At 41.4% G+C, this 25,629-nt stretch overlaps 1 protein-coding gene across 11 annotated transcripts in view; it reads right to left on the bottom strand.

The window, feature by feature from the left end:
• The window catches only part of DACH1 (dachshund family transcription factor 1), a 344,636-nt gene that overhangs the window by 78,278 nt on the left and 240,729 nt on the right, over nt 1–25,629 (bottom strand). For 6 of the 11 annotated variants that reach the window (XM_083435830.1, XM_083435826.1, XM_083435827.1 and 3 more), the window contains 2 exons: nt 23,484–23,619; nt 21,237–21,371 (listed from right to left, as the gene is read on the bottom strand). In XM_083435830.1, the coding sequence (XP_083291956.1) occupies nt 21,237–21,371; nt 23,484–23,619 (271 nt within the window). Of the gene's footprint in view, nt 1–21,236; nt 21,372–22,733; nt 22,806–23,483; nt 23,620–25,629 lie in introns of all 11 variants that reach the window. The other 5 variants (XM_083435828.1, XM_083435822.1, XM_083435825.1 and 2 more) reach the window with 1 other exon arrangement.

Raw genomic sequence — 25,629 nt, 5'->3', positions numbered from 1 at the left:
AACATCTTTGAAATGTTCTCTCGCTTCAACACATGCCTTTGACAATGATTTGCATTTTTATTATTGTTGACTTTCATGACGGGACTGATGGTCAGCTAAACATACAATGACTTGAAATAAAGCTAATTATAAGTTCACCATCCCATTCTAGGGAGGAGGGAAACAAACCAAATCAAAGGAAAAGAGAACAATCCGTCTTAAATATTTTAGTCCATGCAAAATGTGAAAGGTTCATCTTATCTATTGGGTTGTTTTTTCCTTCCCAATCAAAAAAAAATGGATACTATAATGCCATCAGTCAGTAAGGAATTATGGAATGGGCCTGAAACTTGTATTGGTACTTTAAAACCTTAGCATCATACTACAGGACTAAGAGTTTTATCTACCTGGAATATCCAGCAATGATGTACATGTATAATCTTTTGCCACCTTTTCAGTTGCAGGTGCCTTCTCTGGTGCTGGGCTTCAAGCCAGGATAACAGACTAAAAGAGTTGAAGGTTGTGAAGGTTAAGCAGGCCTATTGTTCAGTCAGAGGCCACAGAGAGGGTCTTAGTGTGCTTCAGGGATGGTCAAGGACTATTCTGTTGCCTAGGTGCACCTAGGTGTTGATTCTTGAGCATTGGGACCAAGGCATGATAGCAGGAACAGCTTATATATTCTACCTCCACTGCTGGAATAAATATTTTTTTGAACAACGGAAATTGCAGGTGGGGAAGTTCTGTTGGGTTGATTGTGCTTGCTGGCTTACTATGGGCACCTGGTTGGCTGCGGTAAAAACACACTGCTAGATTACACGTGTCTTTGGCCTGATCCAGCAGGGGTCTTCTTATGCTCAATGTGCAATATGTGAGGGGTGGAACTGCTGTGCCACTTGCCCATTATAAGATCAAGAAAGCTTGGCTTGGGGAGCAAGGACCTGCTCAGGATGACTCCTCTGTTTTCCTGAGAATAAACTGATTGATAAGCCTCTACCTTCTGAAGACCTGGAAGATGTCTGTGAGTCAACAGAAGGAATGAGCTATTCCTGAGAGTCAACAGAAGGAATAAGCTATTCCTGAGAGCCAGTGTGGTGTAGTGGTTAGGAGCGGTGGACTCGTAATCTGGTGAACCGGGTTCATGTCTCTGCTCCTCCACATGCAGTCCCACTTCTCTGAAGTCTCTCAGCCCCACTCACCTCACAGAGTGTTTGTTGTGAGGGAGGAAGGGAAAGGAGAATGTTAGCCGCTTTGAGACGCCTTAGGGTAGTGATAAAGCGGGATATCAAATCCAAACTCTTCTTCAAAGCAAAATCCTGTCAATTTTTGTTGTACAGTCTGCCTCCTATTGGCCTTAGAGGACTATAATCCATCTTGCCAAGTAGCACCTGAGACAATGTGCAGAATGGTAGGATGTTTTCTTTTGCCACTGCAAATAGGAGCCACGCACAGTCTGTTAAGTGGGGTCGATGAGATTATTTTAAGGAACAAATGCCCTTTGCAAAACAAATCTCAGCATCTTAAGGTCATTTTTAAAACAGCGCCTACAAAGCATACATCTTCTAATTGTTATGCAAGCCTAGTAAATGCAAGAACAAATGAAACATGTGAACCTGTCTCATTTGCATGGACTGCCTACATGGGAAATTTCTAGCAGTTAAAAAAACCACACACATAACTTGCAGTTATTTCAGCTTTCTCACCGTGGTAGGTTTGAAAGCAAATTCCTTGAAAGTGAATGGCATAGAGACAACTAGGAAGTAACAAAAAGACTCTATGAAAGAAAGAAAAGGGGCTCTGGGGAAAATGGAAGTTTTTCACACTTAGAGGCAGAAAAGTCTATCTACAACATTTGCCTTTGTTTTTTTCAAGGTACATTTATTCAGGAATCATTGGCTAACATAGGGCTCTTGGAGCTTCAGCAGAGGCTACAGAATAAGGCCCGGAATTCTAGCTGTTTGTTTGTTTTTATAATAACATTTTATTCTTTTTGTCATAATTGTTACCCCAAACACCTTTTTATTTGTTAATATATTGCGCCACATTTACATTCAGCACTGCCATCTCTAAACGATGGGTATTTTTGTTCAAAATTATTTATCTACCAGAGACTGGGTATACTGGGTTAAGTGTACTTGCTTTAAATACTTTATCTGAAGGTGTATTCTTTTTAACAATCAAGTGGATTCATTTTATGAAACAAATGAATGAAATATGTCAACTGAATAAACTTTCATCTTACGCATAGAATGAACAAGACCAGCAACACCACAGTGTGATGATATTTAGCAATTACCGTATTTTTCGCTCTATAAGATGCACCAGACCATACGACGCACCTAGTTTTTGGAAGAGGAAAACAAGAAAAAAAAATATTTTGAATCCCAGAAGCCAGAACAGCAAGAGGGATCGCTGTGCAGCGAAAGCATTGATCCCTCTTGCTGTTCTGGCTCCTGGGATAGCTGCGCCAAGCCTCTTCAGGGCATGGGGAACGTTCCTCCCATTGCCCTGAAGAGGCTTCGCAAAAGCGAAGAGGTTCTATCTTCTGTGGCATTGGCTGCCCCTCCCCACTTGCTGTCGTCGTCTTAGCCTGCTCCTTTTTTATCAGGTACATGGTTGCTGGTTGTTGCATCAACTTCAACACTAGACTTAGTAGGAAGTTAGAAGGGAGGGTGTGCCTTTCAGCGACATATCTGGCCTGTAATCTTTTGTTGACCTTCTGCTTTGGCCAGCCTCTTTTCTTTTTCCTTTTCTTTGACATGGCGGTTGACAATGCACTGAGTGTGATGACCGATAGGAGTAAAACGAGAGCTCTAAAGTCTTATACACAAATAATCTAAATAACCAAGTAGCAAAGGCCTAATGGAAGAGAGAACACTACTGTTGCCCAAGACATGGCAGTCCACAGATTGAAGGTAGCATGTTGTTTTTGAATGTTCCCTTGTGTTGACAAGCAAACAAAGCATGAACTTTCCTATATGAAATACGTAGGAAACTAACATATGAAAGGTTGCAGGCAGTTACAACAAATATAGGGGAACATTCAAAAATGAATGTTGCGCAACAGTTCAACATAAAACACACTTACTATCAAATTCCCTACTATGCTGTAAAGTACTACCTTTAGGCACGTAGAGACAACAGAGGAGCTACTACCCCTGGGTGGGAGAGGAAGCTTCTTTTTTCCTAGAGAGGGGAGCAGGAAGTAGAAGCCATTTCTTTTCTTGAGGCCTAAATAAATTAAGGTCTGAAGAGTATCGTGTCTCAAGAGCCATTCTTCGAGTCCTGACTACATTGCACGACTGGTTCATTGCACCACATGACAGTCACTGTTTCAACAGATGGCAATTGTCTGTGCTGCCCACAGTGGCTGCCCTCCCAGTGATGGCATTCCTGCCGCTCATTTGAGAAGGGCAGTGGTGAGCTTGGGGCTGCACAGGATTGGCTCAGCCAGAGCACCTGCAAAGCTACACCTTTTACCCTGCCTGGCCCAGGTCGGCTGCAGCCACAACAGGGTCACGAGGGCTTCTCCATGTTTTTGTCCCACTACATGGCTGCTACTGGTCCCCATCACATGACAGTCACTGTTTTGACATGTTAAACTTTAAAATGACTTGTTGAAAGTGTGGTTTGGCCCTCCAGAAGTTGCCCTCCCACCATAGCTGGCTATTGGCCATGCTTGCTAAGGATTATGGGAATTGTACTTCAGCAGCATATGGAGCACTAAAGGTTTCCTACACCTTCCTTATTGAGTCTGTCCTGTTTTTTTAATAGCTCCATTTGTTATATTCCTCCTCCAAGAGGCTCAAGGTGGCACCCATGAATGGATTTTGCTTCTTCCTTGCTATCCTCAACAGCAACATCCTTGTGAGGAATTTAGGATTAAGGGAGAGTGACTGGCCTAATTAAGGTTACCAGATTTTTTTCAATGAATGCGGTGACACTTTAAATACATACATACATGCATGCATGCATGCATACATACATACTACACGTTCGGGACATTGATGCTGCAGCCATGGTGGTGGCAGAGGGAAGGGAGGTTTCACACTGCCTTTCGGAGCAGCCCCATCCCAACTCCTCCTTGCGTGTACGCAGGAGGGGGCAGGGATCCCTCAGCTGGGAAGGGAGGCAATCCCTGCCCCCTCCTGCTTGAAAGCAAGCTCTGATACAGCGTGAAGGCTCCCTTCACAGCTGAGAGATACCCACGCCACTCCTGCTTGCATGCAAGTAGGAGTTAGGAGGCTGCTCCGATAGGCGGCATGAAGCCCCCCTTCACAGCTTAGTTGCTGGGGTCAGGGAAGGTGGAGGCAGCCCGGAAGCTGCATCTTGGTGCCCCTGCACCACCATCATATGGGGTCTTCCGAGCAGCTCCTGAAGCCAGCCAGAGCCAACTGCTCCGGGCTGCTGAGACTGCCGCTGCTGCGTTTCCCGGGGACATTAGATGAAATCCGGGGATATTCCGGGGATGGAATTTGTCCGGGGACTTATTCACAAATCTGGGAACTGTCCCTGGGAAATGGGGACATCTGGTAACCGTACCTAAGATCATCCATGACTGAGCTTTGAAATTAAGGCGGGCTAAGGTTTTAGCCTAATGGTTAATCTGGACTTGTTATGTACTCTATTGAGCCACATAGATCTGAATGCTGCAGACCTATACACACTTACTTAGGAGTACTGTCCACTGAACTCAGGAGGGTTAGCTTCTCAGTAGACCTCTGAGTAGGCTTGCACTGTGAAAGTTTGGTAAGAAGTATTAGCCACAGTAGGCAACAATGAGAAGAGGAAAAGATGTAGGGAGCTATATTTAGAGTGAAGTCCTTGCAAATAAATGACAACTTAAGGCCACTGAGTAGGTTTAGTATTCCACTACGGGGGTTGCCATATGTCCGGAATTTACATAGCTGGGATTCAGCCGTCGAAAACAGTGTCTGGGCGGAAATGTCTGGGAAAATCTGGACATATGGCATCCAATGTCGGAAGTGTATATTTTGGCAAATTTCCTTAAAAATAGCTCAAAAACTTTTTTTTTTTTTTTAGATCTTGCAGAAACAGCTCAAGCAACGTTTCACTTTTTAGAATATGGCAACCCTGCTCACTACTGGTTTCCCTGACTAATGGCATTGATTCAAAGGAATTCGTTAATCAAAAGAGACCCAATGCTTGAACGATGCACAACATTTAACCAGGAGAGATACAACCAATGATAAAACTATTATAACATGTTCACACTGTAAAAAGAGAAAAGAAAACATTTTAAAAGCTTATTAAACTTTAGAGCTAGCTAAATTTCATAACTCTCCCTCCAGCGTATCAAGAGCTAGAAAAGCTGCAGCAAAAATAATAATTTTCCCCGAGTAGTTCAAATTGTTCTACGAAACTAGAGAGCAGAGAGTCTTTACATCTGTGCTCAGCACAAGAAACACCTCACTCCACCAACCTCCTCCTGTAACACTGCCAAGGTCATGGCCGAGAAGCCGACGGAGCTTTTCCACTTTGTTAATCTGTGGTTTCTGGAGTTTCTTAGGGAACACAGGAAATACTATGCGCCTAGTAAAAATCAAGTCATTTGTATAATAGTGGGGCAATAGTATCAAGTGTTCTGCACCTGTTTTACGCTGCGCTGCCATAATGTCTGTAAAAGCAAACAGTAGATCTCAGGGTCAGATTACAAATTGGACTAGGCTGTTTGCTAGATTGCTGCTTTGTTTAACCTTTATGCTTTTGTTTTAAAGGGTGACTTGGGTGGGGGAATCGCAAGAAATAAGAGGCTAGTTCAAAGAGTTGTAATTATCTGTAAGGTAAATTGGGTATTTTACTTTTAACAAATTATGATACAATTATTATGATACAATTTATCCATTCTGTCTTTTATAACATTGAGATACTCTGTTCGACAGGAACTCACGGAGAATAATGAATTTCAGATTATATGCTCCCTCCAAGCAGTATGATTAGAATACATAAAGAAATTGTTCTGCACCAGTTTTACACTGCACTGCTGTAATGTCTGTAAAGCAAACAGAAGATTTCAGGGTGAGATTACAATTTGGACTATGCTGTTTGCTAGACTTCAGCTTTGTTTAACCTTTATGCTTTTGTTTTAAAAGTGGAATGGCTTTGTTTTGTTCGGCTGCAAGAAAGAAAAGGCCAGTTAAAATAATTATAATTGTCTGTAGAGCAAGTTAGTCTACCTTAACAAACGATGAGACAACTATTTTCCACATTGACTTCTATAAAGTTGAGATACTTTGTTTGACATGAACTCACATAGAGGAACAAACACCAAGTAGCATACGCTGCTTATAAACTGCATTATGAGAGTACATATGGAAATAAATTCTGCTTCTGTTAGGTACTATAAGCTTTTCTTTCTTGCTTATATTGCAAATTAAAGAAGCCAAAAGCTTTGCATGCCGTGCTTACAAATTCCAGGTTCCAGGTCTACATTAATTGTTCCTTTATAACCCATGCCTCTTCGTTACCTGACTTCCTTTTGTCTCTCTTTGTACGTTACAGGTGCTTCTTGTACAGCACACAACTTTAACACAAGCACACACACAAACAAGCACACAGAAGGTGGGTGGGAGGAGATGTGCTTGCCTTCTTGAAATAGTCTAATTTGAATTGTTCAGTGAATGCCTCTTGCCCTGCAAGGAGAGCAGATCTCTTACAATCTGAAAAGCAGCAGTTTGATTCTCAGCAGGCAAAATTAAAGAATTGACTGCATCTGGGTTGTAATAACCACCTTCCCCACAGTCAGCGGAATGACTATTATTATAGCAGGCTTGAATAAAAAATTAAAACAGATTGTGTGGTAGAAGAAAGAAAACAGCATTTCCAAAGGAAACCCCCCCCCCCAGAAAAAACCCCTAGATATTGCATACTTAAACCGTTTAAATTTTCTATGGTGCCTGTGCATTGCCCCCTCTGTTTTAATTGCTATAGGTTACGAGACTCAGACAAGAAGCAAGACAAATGTTGAGCAAATATATTCTGTTTGTTGCTTAGGTAAAGGTAAAAGTAAAGGTACCCCTGCCCGTACGGGCAAGTATTGACAGACTCTAGGGTTGTGCGCCCATCTCACTCAAGAGGCCGGGGGCCAGCGCTGTCCGGAGACACTTCCGGGTCACGTGGCCAGCGTGACATCGCTGCTCTGGCGAGCCAGAGCTGCACACGGAAATGCTGTTTACCTTCCCGCTAGTAAGCGGTCCCTATTTATCTACTTGCACCCGGGAGTGCTTTCGAACTGCTAGGTTGGCAGGCGCTGGGACCGAACAGTGGGAGCGCACCCCACCGGGGGATTCGAACCGCCGACCTTTCGATCGGCAAGCCCTAGGAGCTGAGGTTTATACCCACAGCGCCACCCGCGTCCCTCCATTGTTGCTTAGGTAATATACCTCAAACCCGACTCAAATACCCTTCCTGACTTGTTAAGAATGTGCATCACAGACTTGCATTATTTTTCCTCTGTTATAATTGTGGTGAAACCTGACCTTCTTAATATCCAAGCATCACACTTTCAAACTGTTGGGCCACATTCACACAAATTCCAGTTTTGCAAAACTTTTACACATTTTTACCTTTCGTTCTTAATAAAATATAAGTTAGAAAGGAAGGAGTAATTTCATTGGTAACAGTCTGTGTGGGTGGGAGACTGGGCCAAATATGCAGTGAAGAACCATACATACATGCAGCCACTCAGTTTATGCAATGCATCTCAACAAAAAAGGAGCTTTTGCACATATGGGCTTCTCCATCATATACTGCATTGTGCATCTTGGGAAGAGCAAAGGTGTGCACCTGTTTTTGTACCACACAACCTCTGCACAGGTCAATAGTCAACAAGGAATATAGTTCTCTTTAGAAAAGAGTAGGCATTTCTGTGTTTGGACTGTTAGTAAGAAAGCAAAGCTGGGACCCTTTCCATTAATTTTCATTTGATTCTGCCTACGCCCAAAATTTATGTACATTTAACTTTAGCATGCTTGGCAAAAAATAAAATTAAAAAGGGGCCAGAAGTCCGGGGGAAACGATTGTGGCAATTCCACCTGCAACTGTGTTCTAACTACACACAATGTGTATATACAATGTGCTTTGACTATACACGATTTTGGCTTTAGGCACAATCCCCAGAATGTACCCCCCCCCCATGTAAATTGTCATCTTACTGCATTTCCTTATAGTTTCACCAAACTAACCCTCCATGTCTGGAGGAAACAGGACAGAAGCATCACATGATATAATTTACCTTGCTTGCCTTTAAACATGTGAATGCAACTGTGTTCTTAAACAGTAGCTTGACCTTCAATGAACTGGATAAAGTATCACTGCTGGGAAACAGTGCAAGACCCAGGTCACCCCAGACTGTCAGTACTGTGTAGGTGCTGGATTACACCATTCTGTTGCTGAACTGCAACAAACCCATAAAAAAACCTGTGGTTTTTGCAGTTAGGAAAGTGAAGGGGAAATGCACTAAAAAGCACGGGATAAGTGACTGATTCACAGGAAGATGTATAACCTCTGCACAAGCAAATCAGGATATAATCTCCCCATAAACAAATCAGAATGAATGCTCAGCAAAGAGGGTACTGTGTGAACTGTGTGCAAGCAAATCAACAGTTTGTGTGGAGAAGACCCTACAGTCAGACCCCAACATGCCACAAAAGATTTATGGTATTTTTTCACTCTGTATATACTCATAATCCTAATGCTTTACTGCTACCTAATTAATCTTTCCAGTACTCTGGGACAGGAGACAGTACAATTCTTTATTAACCAACACATTTTAACTCCATTTGACTTTCAAATGTAAAAAGTAAAAGAGAAATATATGAAGTCAGATGATCACAAGGTGAATCCTTGGATTTTAGTGGGAAGTAGAACATAATTAACTTTTAAAAGGGGAAGACTTGGGCTGAGGAGGAATAATTAAGGGTTTGATAAGGTGATCAACAGAAGAGGAAAAGTAGCTTAACAAAAATAAAAATCACAAACAAGCATGGTTTTTTCCTTGTGCAGAATATCTGTCTACGATCAACATAGAACAGGAGCACTGAGTCTCGGCGCGAGGGCTTGAAATGCCATCATAAACCATTTGAGATTTGCTCTCATTACATTACTACCTGAAAAAGCACACTGTAGTTATAAGCCTTGTAAATCCAAGGTTCTTTATCATTTAGCCTTCTATATACTAAAACCTTATTTGTAATATGCACTATATAGTGTAGTAGTAAATATTTCCAATTAGCTTTAGTGTCAGTAGTCCTCCAGAAAACTGATGCATTTATGTTAATATAAAAGCCTACATGGTATATTTTATCATGCATTAGAGATTTTAATCAGGTAATCTGCACGGCATCTGGAAACCTAAGCAGAGGCAAAGTCTGCTATAACAAAGGCACTGTAACAGTTCACCTTCAGTGAAGAACAATAATGCATTATTAAATTCACTTTCCTGCTCAGTGGTTACACTTAGCTGACCACAGCAAATTTGCTCTCTGCCTGGTCTTCACAAGTTGGCAGAAAAATAGATTCTGTCACATTTAACGGGTTCTGAAAATGACAGGATGCCTCTCTTGGTTTAACTATGAGCCATAATCTTTCAGAAGTAAATATAATTACAAATGCCTTTTGTCACATACTGCTTAGGAAGGATATTATATGTGGGTGATTATGGCAATAGATATCACCAGGCTGCTTCACTGTCATTAAAATCAGATATTGATCATGTTACACATCAGCACTATCTATGGGTTTGTGTGTGTGTGTGTGTGTGTGTGTGTGTGTCCTCTTGACCAAACATGACATCATAATTCCTGCAATGCAACAAAATATAAAGTATATCAGATTCCTTGACTATATCAAGACCAAATTCAGAGATCCTATGCCAAACAGCAATCTTTTTTTTAAATAACTGAATGCTTTTTTTAAAAAATATTTCATATTTCCAGTTTTGTTTTTCAGAAGATGAGAAAGTTATCACACCCATCACTGTCTATTATAAGATTTATGAATTACCCATTAAAAAGCAATGATTGGGACTCAGGAAAAAGGTTACAGACCCAAGACAATGGATATTATGCTTTATATTATTGCTGTTCCCAGAGGTTCATTAACCAGACAGTCCTACAAATTCCTACTTGGAAGACAGTCAGGTTTACTCCTAGTTAAGCGTGTACAGGATTCTGGTATTAAAGTATTTGTGGCTCAGTATAAAACAGGGGTCAGCAACCTTTTTCAGCCATGGGCTGGTCCACTGTCCCTCAGACCATGTGGTGGGCCAGACTATTTTTTTTTTTTTTGGGGGGGGGGGAATGAACGAATTCCTATGCCCCACAAATAACCCAGAGATGCATTTTAAATAAAAGCACATGTTCTACTCATGTAAAAACACACTGAATCCTGGACTGTCCTTGGGCCAGAATGAGAAGGCAATTGGGCCGCATCCAGCCCACAGGCCTTAGGTTGCCTACCCCTGGTATAAAGGATAACATTTACACCACAAAGCCTGCAGTTATACATACTCTTAAATATACCTGACAATAAACATGTATATGATTGCAACCGTAAGACAATTAAATATTGTTTTCTCTATTCCAGTTACATTCATTGGGGAGGGGGGGGGGAGTCTGATTTTCCACTCTCATTTTTGTTACACCCACTTAGTCTCTTGAGCACTTTCTATCTGACACACATTACTGTTAATATGACAACTTACCGGCAAGGTGCTTCCAATGGCACTATTGGTAAATAACTCCTTTAATAGGGTCTAACGCTTGTCCCTCACACAGTTCCATTGGATTCCACTTATTCTACTGTTTATGTTTTACTGCTGTATGACAAAGCAGCCTTAGTGCAAGGTGTTTTGCTAGCATGGATCCCATGATAAGCAGGCAGTTCTGGTTGCTTTGAAACCTGCAAGGAATTGTTGCAACTAAAGGTTTAGGAGACGCTTGGTGGCAGCAGTGTTGGACCTTTAACGACAACCCACAAAAATGATCCCAAGTATACTGACTGCCAAGTTCAGCATTCAGCATTTTTAGTAATCTGGATATACCCAAACACGTCATAAGGTTAAGTGATGGGAATCAAGAGGAAAAAGGAAAGCAGAAATGAAAAAAATTCATTCATCGGTGTTTGTCAAATGTTCTGGATTGGGAATTCGTCCAGCTACTCAGTCTGGCAACACAACAGCTTCGGCTGGCTTGATCTATTGCCCTCTGAAGGTCGTGGCAGACTTTTCAATGACTGAGTAGGAATATGTGTTTAGGCTTGTTTGTTTAAAAAAGGTTGGCAGAAGGAACAAAAATGCACATCTTTGCAGGGGAAAGCTCATCACTATACCAAGAGGAAAATATTTAGTTTTTAGCACATTAGTCACCCATTTGCACAGAAGAAAGTTGTGTGCAAACATATATGTACCAATGTTTTTAGGAAACTTTTAAAAATATAAATGTGCCCATATTTTTAAAGCATGCATGCTTCAAAACAGAGGGTGCATTCTACCAGAACAAAAAAGTCAAATAAAGGACACAAAAAAGCCAAGTTTATTTTTCCTAATTTTAAAGCGTGAGTATGCTTTTTGAAGAATTAACTAACAGATATTTTGCATTCATCTCTAAAGTTTAATCACCACTTAGGTAGAGCTGTAAGCAATTACTTTTAAAAAAGCATCTCCATACAGAATATATTGCATATAATTAATTCAATGACTATCAGGGCTATAAAGATTAAATAAGAAGAGAAAGAAATATCATTAAAAAACAGCCATAGTCTAAAACTTAACTAAGCCAAGTGGATCCAGTGAACAATCCTAATTAAAGTGCCTAAGACAAACAAAGCTTGGGCTAAAAGCACTAAAAACAATTGAACACTTATTTTATTAATCTAATGAATCATGTATCATATCATTACAGTTTTGTATATATCATTAATTTCATTCCTTTCGCTTAAGCCTTTTATTGGGATTACTTCAGTTATTAGTTGGTCTAATGTATTGGTTACCTCTAAATCTCGCTCTACAATCTCTTCTTATCTTGTTGCATAAACCCTTGCGTGTTATTCAAATTGCTTCATTTATTATGATAGCTTCCCCATGTAAATTGTGCTGACTGCTCGCCCTTGCATAGTCCTCATTAGACTAATGAAAACCTTCAAACGAAAAAAACTAAACAACCTGCCAAATAAAGGTCTGAGGTTATTATGAAAATTACAACTCTGGGAGCTGGGAGAAGCTCTGTTCATTAATTCATGCTCAGCAAATTGCTAACTAATTTAGTTGCACTCCTCTGCATTAATGGATTATTTTATAAAAATGTTTTCCACAGCCCAAGACCTTTGGTGCATGCTTTTGAGAGGCTTGAATTCTAATCAACCTTAACAGTAAATTAGGAATGTAATATCTAAATAATAATTGGGATGGCATATGGAGGAAAATAGTGTTTAAAATCCCATGAAAGGTACTTTTGGTTTTCGGCTTCATATGTCAATTTCACAGTAGTTAAAACAATTGTACTTGCTTAATATTCTGAACCTGTTCCATAAGATACTAGTAACAATGGTGATCCAAAAAATGTTCAAAAAGTTTCGTTCACAAAGTATCCAAAAACGGCCTGATTATCAGATGCAAGATGCATTTCTGTAAACACAGACCAACATTCATTAATTAAAAGTTCTGGCTATTTAAAGTGAACTTTTAAGGGGGAAGTGAAACCTCCCAAAAAGGCTTTGAAACAGCTCCTGTGCAAAGTTATAGTAATGATGATCTATAGGGCAAATTGCTTGCATTTGATAATGCATTTAAATGGCTTGTATTAGGATGCTGACCCCGAGATTCTGAACAGTGAATTAACAAACAAAAGTTGGTTCGGTTACGTGTGGTTGAGCCACCGCCTCAACTTTACATGGAAGAACACGACTTGAAACAATATAGTAAATCATTCCATCAAGTTGATGGAGGGATTTAAACTGCTCCAAGCATGGGAGACTGGGGAGCTATTACTGTGCTTCTTAACCCATAACATAACGTTGGGAACAAGAGCATGGAAGCATTTAGCCCAGTGAAAGCCTGTAGCGTTTGTGTAAATGTGAACAAGCAAGGACAGCAAGGAAGTGTAAACGTTAGCGAACATTTCAAGAAAGCCTATTTCCACTATGATGCAATTCCTGAAAATGAATTTTCCCCAAATAAAATCATTCACATATGTTACAAAAATGAGCTTCTCTGGAGAAGACACTGGGTTGCTGTAGTGTGGTTATGTTATGTTTAATTTGTAGTGGTTTTTGAAATTCATATTCCTAAAAGCCCATTCAGATGCATTCAGTTGATAGAAATCTACTGAGCTTTGTAGCATGCGGCTATTCTGCCTTCTTACTCAGATACCACACAGTGTTGAGTCACAAAACCATTCATCCAGCTAATTATCTCATCATAGCCTAGGTTCAGATGAGTATCTACCCGATTTCTACCAGTAAATCTGTGAATAAGCAAATGAAAAACTTCCTCTTGGTGAATGCCATTTATTTAGACCTTAAAATAAATCTAAAGATCTACGGAAAGGTTCTGCAGAAAAATATGTTGCATAAATGAACTGTTCGAGAAAATACATCCTCCCAAATGTCTCTTAAGACAACTGAGAAGTGGATTCAGTTTCTGTGACAAAGCCCCTTGCATGCAACGAACTGCTAATCCTTCAAGAGTGAAGGATAGACTTCTGGAGATTTAAATCAGCCACCATGTGGCTAACTCTGTAACTTTCCTGTCTAGCTCACAGGTACCTATAAAGGTGGGAAGGGAGCATCTAGATATATCGCGCTATCTAGCTGATTTTTTTCTGATCTTTCCCCCAGCCTGCTCTGTAACTGAATATCAACTCTCCATATATACACTAGTACTCATGACATCTCCTGGAAGAGAACTGTGTTGTATTTTCATGGTCCCACCCATCCATGCTTTCTCTTTTTTGCCCAGGGCTTCCATGGGCACACAAAACTAGTGTGTAAACTCTCTCTCTATAGTTTATTTAGAACTGGAATGTGGCATATACATATGAGAATCTCTGCCTCTCATCTTCTGTTCCAAGTCATCCTTGCCCCAGTGTGGTGTAGTGGCTAAGAGCGGTAGTCACGTAATCTGGGGAACTGGGTTCACGTCTCTGCTCCTCCACATGCAGCTGCTGGGTGACCTTGGGCCAGTCACACTTCTTTGAAGTCTCTCAGCCCCACTCACCTCACAGAGTGTTTGTTGTGGGGGAGGAAGGGAAAGGAGATTGTTAGCCGCTTTGAGACTCCTGAAGGGGAGTGAAAGGCGGGATATCAAATCCAACCTCTTCTTCTCTTCTTCTTCTTCTTCATCATCATAGCAAAGACATGGACAAAGTTGTGTTTGAATGCAATCCATGAGTGATGAACAATGTGCCGGGGTTAGCAAGCTAGAGGCATGCTGGTTGGTTTGTTTTTAAATTATACAGCATGAGGTTTTGGCAGGTCAAAGGACATCTGTGAATGTAGGTTGCAGTCCCAAAATCACTTATGCCAGACTGTGGGGGTGCGTCGGGGATGAACTGAGCAGAGGCATCCTTCTGCTTGCTTCTGATGGGGTAGCCATCCTCTCATCAGTGTTCCACCGGTGAAGACCCTACCCCTTCCACTCGCCAAAAGGGCAAGTGGTCCACTGGTGGTATTGTCGCCAATGGGGCCTTGTCAAAAGTCCTGAAATGGAGTGTTCGGAGCATGGGGCTGAGCTGGCCTGGGATCTACTAGATCCTGAGCTGCTCTCCTAGCTGGCATTGGGCCTGATGTAGAACTCATCATTGTGCCAACCCGGAGCTGGTGTGGGGATCGGGCTATAGCTGCCTACCCTCTATCTTCTGCCACTTTGAGCAGCTGGGCAGTAATGCAGCAGTGGCTCTGTCACTCTGCAGAGCCCCAGCGATGGCAGCAGGGAGTCTGGAGTATTCTCCCAGCTAACAATTTATTTATTTTTTAAAGTGTGATATAGTCACGTCATAAGGGACGCGGGTGGCGCTGTGGGTTAAACCACAGAGCCTAGGACTTGCCAATCAGAAGGTTGGCTGTTTAAATCCCCACGACGGGGTGAGCTCCCGTTGCTCGGTCCCAGCTCCTGCCAAGCTAGCAGTTTGAAAGCACGTAGATGCAAGTAGATAAATAGGTACCGCTCCGGTGGGAACAGTGTTTCCGTGCACTGCTCTGGTTCGCCATGCTGGCCACATGACCTGGAAGCTGTACACCAGCTCCCTCGGCCAGTAAAGCGCTGCAACCCCAGAGTTGGCCACGACTGGACCTAATGGTCAGGGGTCTTTTTACCTTTATAGTCACATCATAGTGATAGCAAAATGGCATGACCACCTTGCTCATGATACTTGTTTTCATTTTCTGTAGCCCTGACCCACAGAGGAAGAGCGCTTTGTACAACAAAAGGGGAGGAGGATGGTACCATCTTTAAAAAAGTATAAAATCAATGCCTACGCCTTATCCAATCAGATGTTGTGTAGGTAACGAAGAGTAGTAACCACTGATTACCATTGTTTTCAGTGGGAAGGAAGCATACTGAACCACACCAGTTTTTGGCATGACATAGCAATCTCACCGCCTCCCCCCCCCCCTTCAAGGCATGGGGATAAAAGAAATGATTGGGTCTTTCCTGCCAAGGCTGCCCATGGTCAAGCCCTGGCCCACAGTCTATTTGACCCATTGGTAGGGTACACAGTGTAGAAGTGAGGTGAAGAAGGCGGTATCCAATATCACGAATTCTCCACCCTCAGAGAGGGTGATCAATGCTTACTATAGCCCCTGGGATAGGACTGCAAGGTAAGAGTAATTATCATGCATTTAGAAGACTGAGCTGTCTTATTAATTCAAATAACCTCCAAGGTTATTTCTGGAGGCATCCCGCTATTAATATTTTCTTTACTCGCTAAGTAAAGACTGTGTGCAGATACGCTGAATTGGTTGGAGATATTACGGTAGCAAAATAGTTTGCTGAGATTCTTAACAGGAAACGGAAGAAAGGGATGAGGTTATAAGTCACTAAAAGCACTGAAGTTTCTTCTTCTTCCTTTTTATGTATTCAGGAATACTTTTTGCCTTAGGACATATTTTGATTTAGTTATGTAGAATTTCATTATGCCTCTCTAGGCACATATAAGGTCTATTTGCGTAAACAAAGGGAATTCTCTTGAATTTTAAAATGAAGGTTTAGGATAAGATGCATCTGAATCAAGTATTGTTAATAGTCTATAACAGCATATTATTGGTTGTTGAGGAAAAAAATCTCAAGACAAAAAATCCACTGAGTTCTGGCTTTAAATATCAATTGTTAGTAAGTTTGTGATTATTCTTTTTTCCCCTTTACCTAAAAGTTAAACCATTATACAATTTTCAGCTTAAAAATGATCCTTCTGATTAGAATCTCAAGCATATTCAGTATCAAGTGAAGAGTGACATTCAGGCTTCGTTTACCATTGATGCCATTTGAGGAAATATAAACAGATGCAGATAAAAATGTGTGTGTTATTACTCTATTAAGCACAGTATCTCTGTAAAACTATGGGGTGGGGGAAATTTTCAAAATTATACATTTTAGAACGAATATTCATTCTCCTATGAACATTTGTTTTGCTGATGATTTGCAACAACGCCTAAACATATTTTTCGCCCCATACGACGCACCTAATTTTTGGGGGGGGGAATAAAGAAAAAAAATTATCCCCCCCCCCCCAGGCACGGGGCAGGCGCGGGGGAAGCCCGAGCTTCCCCCGACCCCAGACCCCAGAATAGCCTGCTATCCGCAAGCCTAGGGAGCCACGCCGGTCTCCCCAGGCTTGCGGAGAGCTGCGCGAAGCCCGGGCACGCTCTTCAGTGCGGACCAGGCTTCAGAATGCAGGCAGCTCTGCGCAACCTTTCGGAGCCCGGCGCGGCTTCGTGCCAGGCTCCCTAGGGTTGCGCAGTGCTGCGCAAAGCCCGGGAGCGCAGGCAGCTCTGCGCAACCCTCGGGAGCCCGGCGCAGAGCTTCCTGAAGCCTGGAGAGCGAGAGGGGTCGGTGCGCACTGACCCCTCTCGCTCTCCAGGCTTCAACGAAAGCCTGCATTCGCCCCATAGGACGCACACACATTTCCCCTTCATTTTTGGAGGGGGGAAAGTGTGTCCTATAGGGCGAAAAATATGGTATCTCGTTGGAAATTATATCAACATTTCAAAGACAAAATTTCACCACTATGGCACTGCATGTTTTCTGTCTGGCAGTATTTTTAAATCATGGAATCATAGAATTTTGGGGTTGGAAGGGATCCTGAGGATCATCTAGCCCAACTCCCTGCAGGATCAAACCTGCAAACTTGGCATTATCAGCACTGTGCTCTAAGTACTATCTAATAAAGTAATAATAATAAGTAATATCTAATACAAGCTATACCAGAAACCTAAAAAGGAGATAGGAGTTTTGACGGTTACTGATGTCTAATATGCACATGGTCTCCACTGACAAATCTTCATATTTAATTTAAATAACTTTTGCAGATACTGACAGTGTACCAAAGAGTGAAACATTAAAGGAAATAAGTACATAAAAAGGTAAAGGTACCCCTGACCGTTAGGTCCAGTCGCAGACGACTCTGGGGTTGTGTGCTCATCTCGCTCTACAGGCCGAGGGAGCCGGTGTTTGTTTGCAGACAGTTTTTCCGAGTCATGTGGCCAGCATGACTAAGCCGCTTCTGGCGAACCAGAGCAGCTCACGGAAACGCTGTTTACCTTCCCGCCAGTGTGGTACCTATTTATCTATTCGCGCTTTGACGTGCTTTTGAACTGTTAGGTGGGCTGGAGCTGGGAGAGAACAACGGGAACTCACCCCGTCATGGGGATTTGAACCGCCGACCTTCCGATCGGCAAGCCCTAGGCTTAGTGGTTTAGACAGCACCACATACATAAGGACACTAAATTGCATTTCTAATGCACGGAGCAATGCATAAAATGCTTAAAAGATTCTCCCAGCATCTACAATTGATTACACGACTTAGTTGCAGGACATTTATACCAAGGTATCCTTGGGCCGAGGCGGATGGTAGCCGCCGGGGGGGGGGGGGGCTTGCACATGGGGCTGTGTTGTTCTGATTTCACAAGGCTGTGGAACGCAGTGAGTTACTGAGAAGGAAGGGAGCAAGTCAGTGGGGAGCTCAGCATGGTGAGGACTCAGCGCTGGGAACGCCGGATTGGCTTCCCTACTGTACTTGCACCATTCTTAGCACCCGACTGCCTTGCCGCTCCCCCTCTTGATGTGGGGCATTGGGAAGCCAGGTCAGGAGAGCAACACGGCCCCACTTGCGTGGCCCAAACCAGCCACTACCGAAGGCCGAGAATTCCAGCAAATGATTCTGCTCCTTATGGTGGTGAGCTATGTGATAATGTGACTTGGCAGCTTGCTATGGAATCATATCTCAAAATCTGCTCCCTGAGATGCTTACATTATGTTTCTAATGACAGGGGCAGCTCAGCTTGGAGATCTGTCACAGGTACATAAGAGCAACAGGCTAGAACTGGTTGAAAATCAAGTGAGATATACCGTATTTTTCGCTCTATAAGACGCACCAGACCACAAGACGCACCTAGTTTTTGGAGGAGGAAAACAAGAAAAATAATATTCTGAATCTCAGAAGCCAGAACAACAAGAGGGATCGCTGCGCAGCGAAAGCAGCGATCCCTCTTGCTGTTCTGGCTTCTGGGATAGCTGCGCAGCCTGCATTCGCTCCATAAGGCGCACACATATTTCCCCTTACTTTTTAGGAGGGAAAAAGTGAGTCTTATAGAGCAAAAAATACGGTACTTAAGATTTAATTGCAGGGGAATCGACCAACAAAAAAATTATGAAACAAATACACTTCTGTAAGCAATCTATTTACCTGGTTAAAATCCACAGGTATCTTTGACTCAGTGTGACTGGATAATAACAATTTTAAATGTAAAGGAGGGGAAAAAAACCTTTTAGTAAAATCATTCAAATCAGTAAAAACCTTCCCTACTTCAGAAGACGTGAAGGTGATAATAGAATACTTTTCTCCTGAACTATATTTCACTAATATGCCTACTGTCTTAAACAATTTTTTAAAACATACTGCAGATTATAAATTGTCCTTTTTTCTGAAATTTAAGAATACTTGAATTAAAAAGGAGGAGGAGAAGATGGGTAGGAGAGAGGCAACGTCAAGAGGAGGTTTCGAAACATCTCACGGTTGTAATTATTAAAAGTCATTTCAGCTCTGATTGATGGATTAGCACAAATATGTCTTCGAAGAAAACACAAACGCTTAATGACTAAGGCTCAAAAATTCCATGATTTTTTTATTAAAACAAAAATAGAAAAGGGTTGCAAACAAGGCATTTTCCATCCTAAGAATATAAATGCCTGAATCTCTTTCGTTTGCATTTGTTTCTCCACTTGTAATAATGATTAATGATTTTGAATGATTAAAGGTGGTCAGAAACAAAATTGCATATCTGAACTGCAGGTCCATAATGATGCAAACAGATAATTACTATCTCCGCAAATATCTAAGTGAAATTGCTTGTTTTAATACAGGTAAGCCCGGCCTAAAAGTTGCAGGGCTGGCTCAGGAGATTTGATAAATGCAGTCATGACAGAAAACAATTTTTAATTTAGTATACCCTATAAATCTAGATAACCCATGAATATTTACAACTAATCCAGTAGCCAGAAAGAGAGAGGATGTCGGGGGGTGTTTGCACGAAGGAAGGGGGGACAAAAGAAGGCTGTGACCTAAACAATTACTGCAGAAGAAAAAGAACTCTCAGCAATTTCATCTAGTTAAGCTCATTACTGAAAAATGATATACATTTGGGACACTTTTAAGAACCATTAACAAGTTCCATTTTTAATGGAAATAATGCAGAATTTCCAACTGTTTCACAGGGAGGCTACTGAAATTTAAGAAGATGGCATGCATGCACATTTAGACCAAAAACTTGAACAGGCTGCAGGTGGGGCATGGAGAGAGAGAGAGTCCCTAAAAATTCAAAAACAGGTCTGTTCCTATTGCACTCTCAGCACGGATATTGTTTGGAGGGTCTAAGTGGGGCACATGCAAGAAGCCATAACAGGTTGTGTGCGCAATGAACCGAAATTAATGATTTGTATAAAAGAAATGTTGTTCTCATTAATTTTTAGTGTAATCTTATTAAAGATGCCACCTGTCCAGGGTGGAAGTGTCCAGATTTTAATTCACTTCCCATATCTCACAGTAGTTGCACAGGACAGAGCTGGGAACCTTTTGTATCTATTAAAACGATACCACAAAAAATATGTCCTCTTTTAAAATCTTTACTACTGCAGCAATTCCATGCAGATGTACTATAGCACTTGCTGTTATGGCTTCATCCAGCATTGCAACCAAGCTGTCGCCTTTGAGTTGAGCCTCTATTATCTCATTATCCTTCAGTTCCACAGAGGTTGCTATGTATCTATATGTCAGGTACACAAAATCATAGTCTGTATTTGTCTAATTTAAATAATAATAATAATATTGGCTAATGTTTCCTGTGCCGAAGGAAGGTACTGAACAAGTCTATATAAACCAAATGAGAAGATGGCACACTAATCAATAGAAATACTAATAGACATTAATCTAGCTCATACACTTTCAGTCAGATGGCTGATTAAATTTAAAATAAATTACATGATATCCGCCAGTCTCATTTTACACTATTAACAGTTGCAGGAGCTAAGTAATTTAGTCTCTCTTCCTTCCACACACATGGCCATCAACAGTTATCTCATAGTGGTTGACTTTAAGCGACTGTTTCTTTGATCAACTACAGACACACAGCAATTATATAAAATAATTTCTTAATAAAATATTTCTAAAGAACAGGCACTAAGAAATGGAACAGATAAGGGCTACATTTTTCACATCTGCATTTTATTGAGAGATTTAAATCATTTTCCTCCTCTTTATGGTGCCATTATTAAATAATTTCAACAATTTAATTTTTACCCTATTAAAATAATTAATGTACTACACGAGCATGTACACCCACACACAAAAGGAATTATGTTATCTTCTAGGAGAGACAGGAAGATGGCTTTCCCCCTCCATCAGTGCTTTCACTTGAGCACCAACAACAGCAGGATTAACACAAAGAACCAGCATCACTAGTATTAACGATGCCTGGAGTGTGATATTTGTTCCTTTTAAGCAACAGTACAGCAAGTTAAAACAAAGGCCTACCTTTCTCCATGTGCATTCTTTTAGAATCATGTCCGCCATCGTGGCCAGCCAGGTCACCTTCTTTTGGACCAGGTAGGACATTCGGTGATAAGCCCATCAACATCTGGTTCATGGACAAGCCGTTCTGATGGACAGCTGCTAGCACCAAACAGATAAAACAAAAACCGAAAAGAAACATATTACTCCTAGTAAATTTCACGATAGCTTTGTCAAACAACATAGTGTCTGCCTATTTATGAGGAAGTGACAGTTCCAGGAACACCCCCAGACTAAGAACCTCCTCTTTCAGGGACAGCACGACCCCATCCAAAGCAGGCCACTGACCAATTATCAGGACTCAGCCACAACACCTCTCTCTTGCCATAATGCAAGCTTCAATTCCATACCATGATACCCTGAAGCACCCCACAACATTACTGCCAGTGGGCTGAAAAATAGTCACCCAACACTATCTCTGAGACTGACGAGCGGAAAAATCCACACAGGGATACAAATTTGTTTCAACCCGCTTATGGAGACTATCAGAGGCCACAAAGACAAAGGGAAAGGAAAAATGTATGAAAATAACTAGAAGAGATGTGGAAAACAGCATGAAAGGATTGGACAGAACTGTGAACATTATTTGGACAGATTTGTGGACTTTTAAAGCAGCAGCAACAAGAGGATTGGATCCCTTTCGAAACTTGAAATATGGGTACCCCCAACAAAAATTTAAAATTAGGCTCTGTAATTCGGAATTTATGTGATTTGATTTGATTGGTCTGTTAATAAAAATTATTTTTTAAAAAACAACACTATTTCTGAGACTGAGCCTGAAGATAGGATCAGAACCACCGTAAAACAGTACATCAAGTCATTCAGGAGCATGGTCAATGATATCAGAAGTCACTGAGAGATAAAGTAAGAATAAAGGTCTCCCAATAAAGGTCATCCATAAGGGTGATCAAGCCGATTAAGTCCCATACCCAGGTCTGAACCCGAACTGAAATAGGTCAAGATAATCAGTTACATGGGAGGAGTGCTCACAGTTGTGTCACCACAAACTTCTTCAACATTTTCCCTCAAAAGGTGGCATTTGCAACTGGGCAGTAGCGGTCAAAATCACTGCCTCCTTCAAGGCAGTAAAACTTAACAGCAATAAGATATAAGTGTGTATTAAAGTTTATTTAAAATTGTTCTAGCCCACTTTTATGCAAGCTGTGACCTGCTAAGCACGCCTCTGAACATATATGGAAACCCACCAAGCACTAGATAAATCTCCTGGTTTCTTGTGGTTTACCTGGGGATGAACAAATCGGGAGAGTATTTTCAAACACTTGGTAGCCTATACCATGACTGCTATATTTTGTTTGGCTTAGTGCAAGGGCGGAAAACCCCTTACCAGCAGCCAGATTCAGCCCACAGCCAGATTTCATCCAGCCCTCTCAGTCCCCCATCAGCTGTTCAGCAAGGAGGCAAAGGGGCTTTAATGTTGGGCAAAGTGTGAGACTGCATCACCTTCCTGTGTAAGAAGATCTGCAGCAAGAAGATCAAAGCAGAGGCCGAACTGTCTCAGCAGACTGGTGTTCCCTGAAAATATGTGAAAAGTCATCCATGCGTTTTATGCATTTGTCCAACTTCATGCATACAATTCAGGATGCAATTGCATCTTCAAGTCTGGTATTTTAAATAGATGTAAGGAGGTTGAATTCAGCTCTGAATTGGTATCATTTGCATCTTCTGCTGAGATGATGATGATTTTGCCTTTTGCAGTTAGAAAAGATAAAGGATGTTGACGTTTTAATAAATTTTGTACCAAAAAAAAGGCTATGAAGAAAACGGAAGGTGGAATTTAAGTGGAGTTACTGTGAATTAAATATATTCCGTGGGAAGTAGCTGTGTGTGTGTGTGTGTGTGTGTGTGTATTAAACCCCACCCACTAGTGGAATGAGGCCCAACAGCTTTCTACTGGGGTTATGGGGACCCCACTGGGAAATAGGTTTTCCATCTGTAGCTTAGCGTATTGTAAACTGGGCATGTTTGAGAAGTGAATGTTGATTATTTGTGAAACATTTCTATATTTCACACCTCCATGTTTAATCCCCTATGTAACCAGTTTCCATTGGTTCTGCAAATGGCAGCATCATACCACCTGATGCAGCACACTGGGGGACAGAATACTGAGAGGTAGTTTTTGTTGGCAAAATCGAAACACCTAAAGCCAGCTTGGCCATTTTAAGTGGGAAAAGAAGACACAACATAACTTACGGATTCTGTCTGAAGAACTTTCAGTTCTGGCAGGGGAACTGGATACACTGCTGCTACGATGAGAGGAAGGGTGGCTACCAGGCCTTCGGCCCTCTTCAAGGGATGGAGCAGGGGAAGGGCTGTCCGGAACTCGTTCCTGCATAACAGAAAATACAAACAAAAATCCATGTAAAGCAATCTTAATTTTCAGAACCTTCATGTCTTGTACCCATTAGAACTATCAAACACAGGCAAGCTTTCTTCCATAGCCATTTCACACTCACAGATCACAAACTGAACGTAATCTGAATAATGGGCATTTCGATCCTCACCCCTCCAAGAAATCGACAAGTACTGGAGATGTAATCTGTCCATGGCTGGACCACTCTAGATTAGTCTGTGTGAGGGTTACAACAAAGGCTCAAAACTAACAGCTCTTTGGGTATATGGCATGGCAAAGTTAACTGAGCATGCTTCTAGAAAATGAAGAAGCACTCAGAATTACCCGACAGATCTGAATTTTAACTTTAAACTAATGCCCACATTTATACAACTCCAATGCATGCTACACGTGCAAAAAACAAGGTGCAGAGTTTTGCATGGTCTTTATCACCTCATTGCCATGTGACCAGAATCAGGCCAATGAGAGGAATTTAAGTATATTCTACTTGTTAGCTTTCTTTTATTTTTAAAAAACGCTACAGGAAAATTGACCATGTTAGCATAGATTCTTATTTATTTTGTTTTTCACAGTGCATTTTTGTCCAGGGTCTCAACAGCTAAGTTTAGGATTACAGTGCTGATGCTTGAAGAACCCAGGCAATTTTACTGTTTGGCTTGCTGTGTTCTGAAGGGCTTCATTAAAGTGAAATCCAGTGAGCATATAAGATTTGAATAGCGTTGCATAGAAAATTAATTTATTTTAAGAGTTTAATTTGTTTATCATATTTATGTATGCCTTTATAGAACAAATTATAATATGGAGACAGCAGAAGAAATGTATAGGGCAACACAACACAATTATGACTGAAACAAAGGAGATAATGAGTTTTATTATTGTCATATAATAAGATGAACCAGGAGGAAGTCTACGAGAGAGCGCTTTGTAAACTCAGCTTATCAGTTCATTTGTGAAACACCCTTTAACCTTAATAGAAATGCAAGTGAACTGAGCATAGGTAAGAGTCTAATTAATTTAATTCCTCAAGTCTCTTTTTCATACTCTTGCTCCATAATTCCTCCAATCAATAATATGCAATCTCTCTCAGTTTTCTGTCTTTATCAAAACAGCAAAAACTGTCATTCTTGTGGAAAATTATGAGGAAAAGGGTGGATTTAGTAAAATATTGACTTTACATTTTTAAAGAACTGGAATTATATATAGAGAGAGAGAGTAAAAAGAAAAAATATATAGCAGAAAGAAAAAAGGAATAAAGATTTAGTCAATTAGTTTATCACACATAACTTTTGCACAGATATAACAAATGGGCCTAGATACATGGACCTAGGGACCTGCATTGTGGAAAATTATGGTATCCATTAAAATCTATTTCCAGTGCTTCTGATTTCTTCCAGTCCTGTGCTATTTACATTTTTAAAAATTCCATGTAGACCAAATGGTGGGGAAAGTTTTGAAAAAATCTAAAACACAACAACCTTTGACTGCTAAGCAATCCCTCTGTAAATCCTTCCGACAGATTCATCTGACTTGCTGAATTTGCTTTGGGTAGCGTTGCTACTAGATTATAACCAAGAGTTCTCTAATGAATGGCGGGTTTGATGATCTGTTTTTCCTCTGGTCCTGTAAGCCACCTGACCCCTGCCTGCTGTACGGGACAGAAGTCCCGCTTGCTACTGCAAGTGGGGAAGGGTGTATCACAAGAGTTTGGCAAACTGGTAAGAAAAGCCACAGGTGCCTTACCTTTCACTTCCAAGTGATCTTAAAGACTGACTGACTGTTAGTCTAAGGCACGGGTGTCAAACACAAGGCCTGTGGGCTGAATCCGGCCCGCCAGAGCTCGTCATGTGGCCCGTGTAGCCGCCGCCGGCCGCCAGCCTTCACCTTTTATTCTCGCTTTTTTTTTTTTTGACACAAGAAAGCCGCCTCTTCAGCGCATGCCCGGCAGCCTACAAGCCAGAGAACGTCTGCCCTCTAGCGGCCCAAACT

This window comes from Podarcis tiliguerta (assembly GCF_965153285.1).
Source record: "Podarcis tiliguerta genome assembly, chromosome: 4".
In the NCBI taxonomy this organism is placed as follows: Eukaryota; Metazoa; Chordata; class Lepidosauria; order Squamata; family Lacertidae; genus Podarcis; species Podarcis tiliguerta.
Note: the sequence above shows the minus strand (reverse complement) of the source record. Positions and strands in the feature narration are given on the sequence as shown.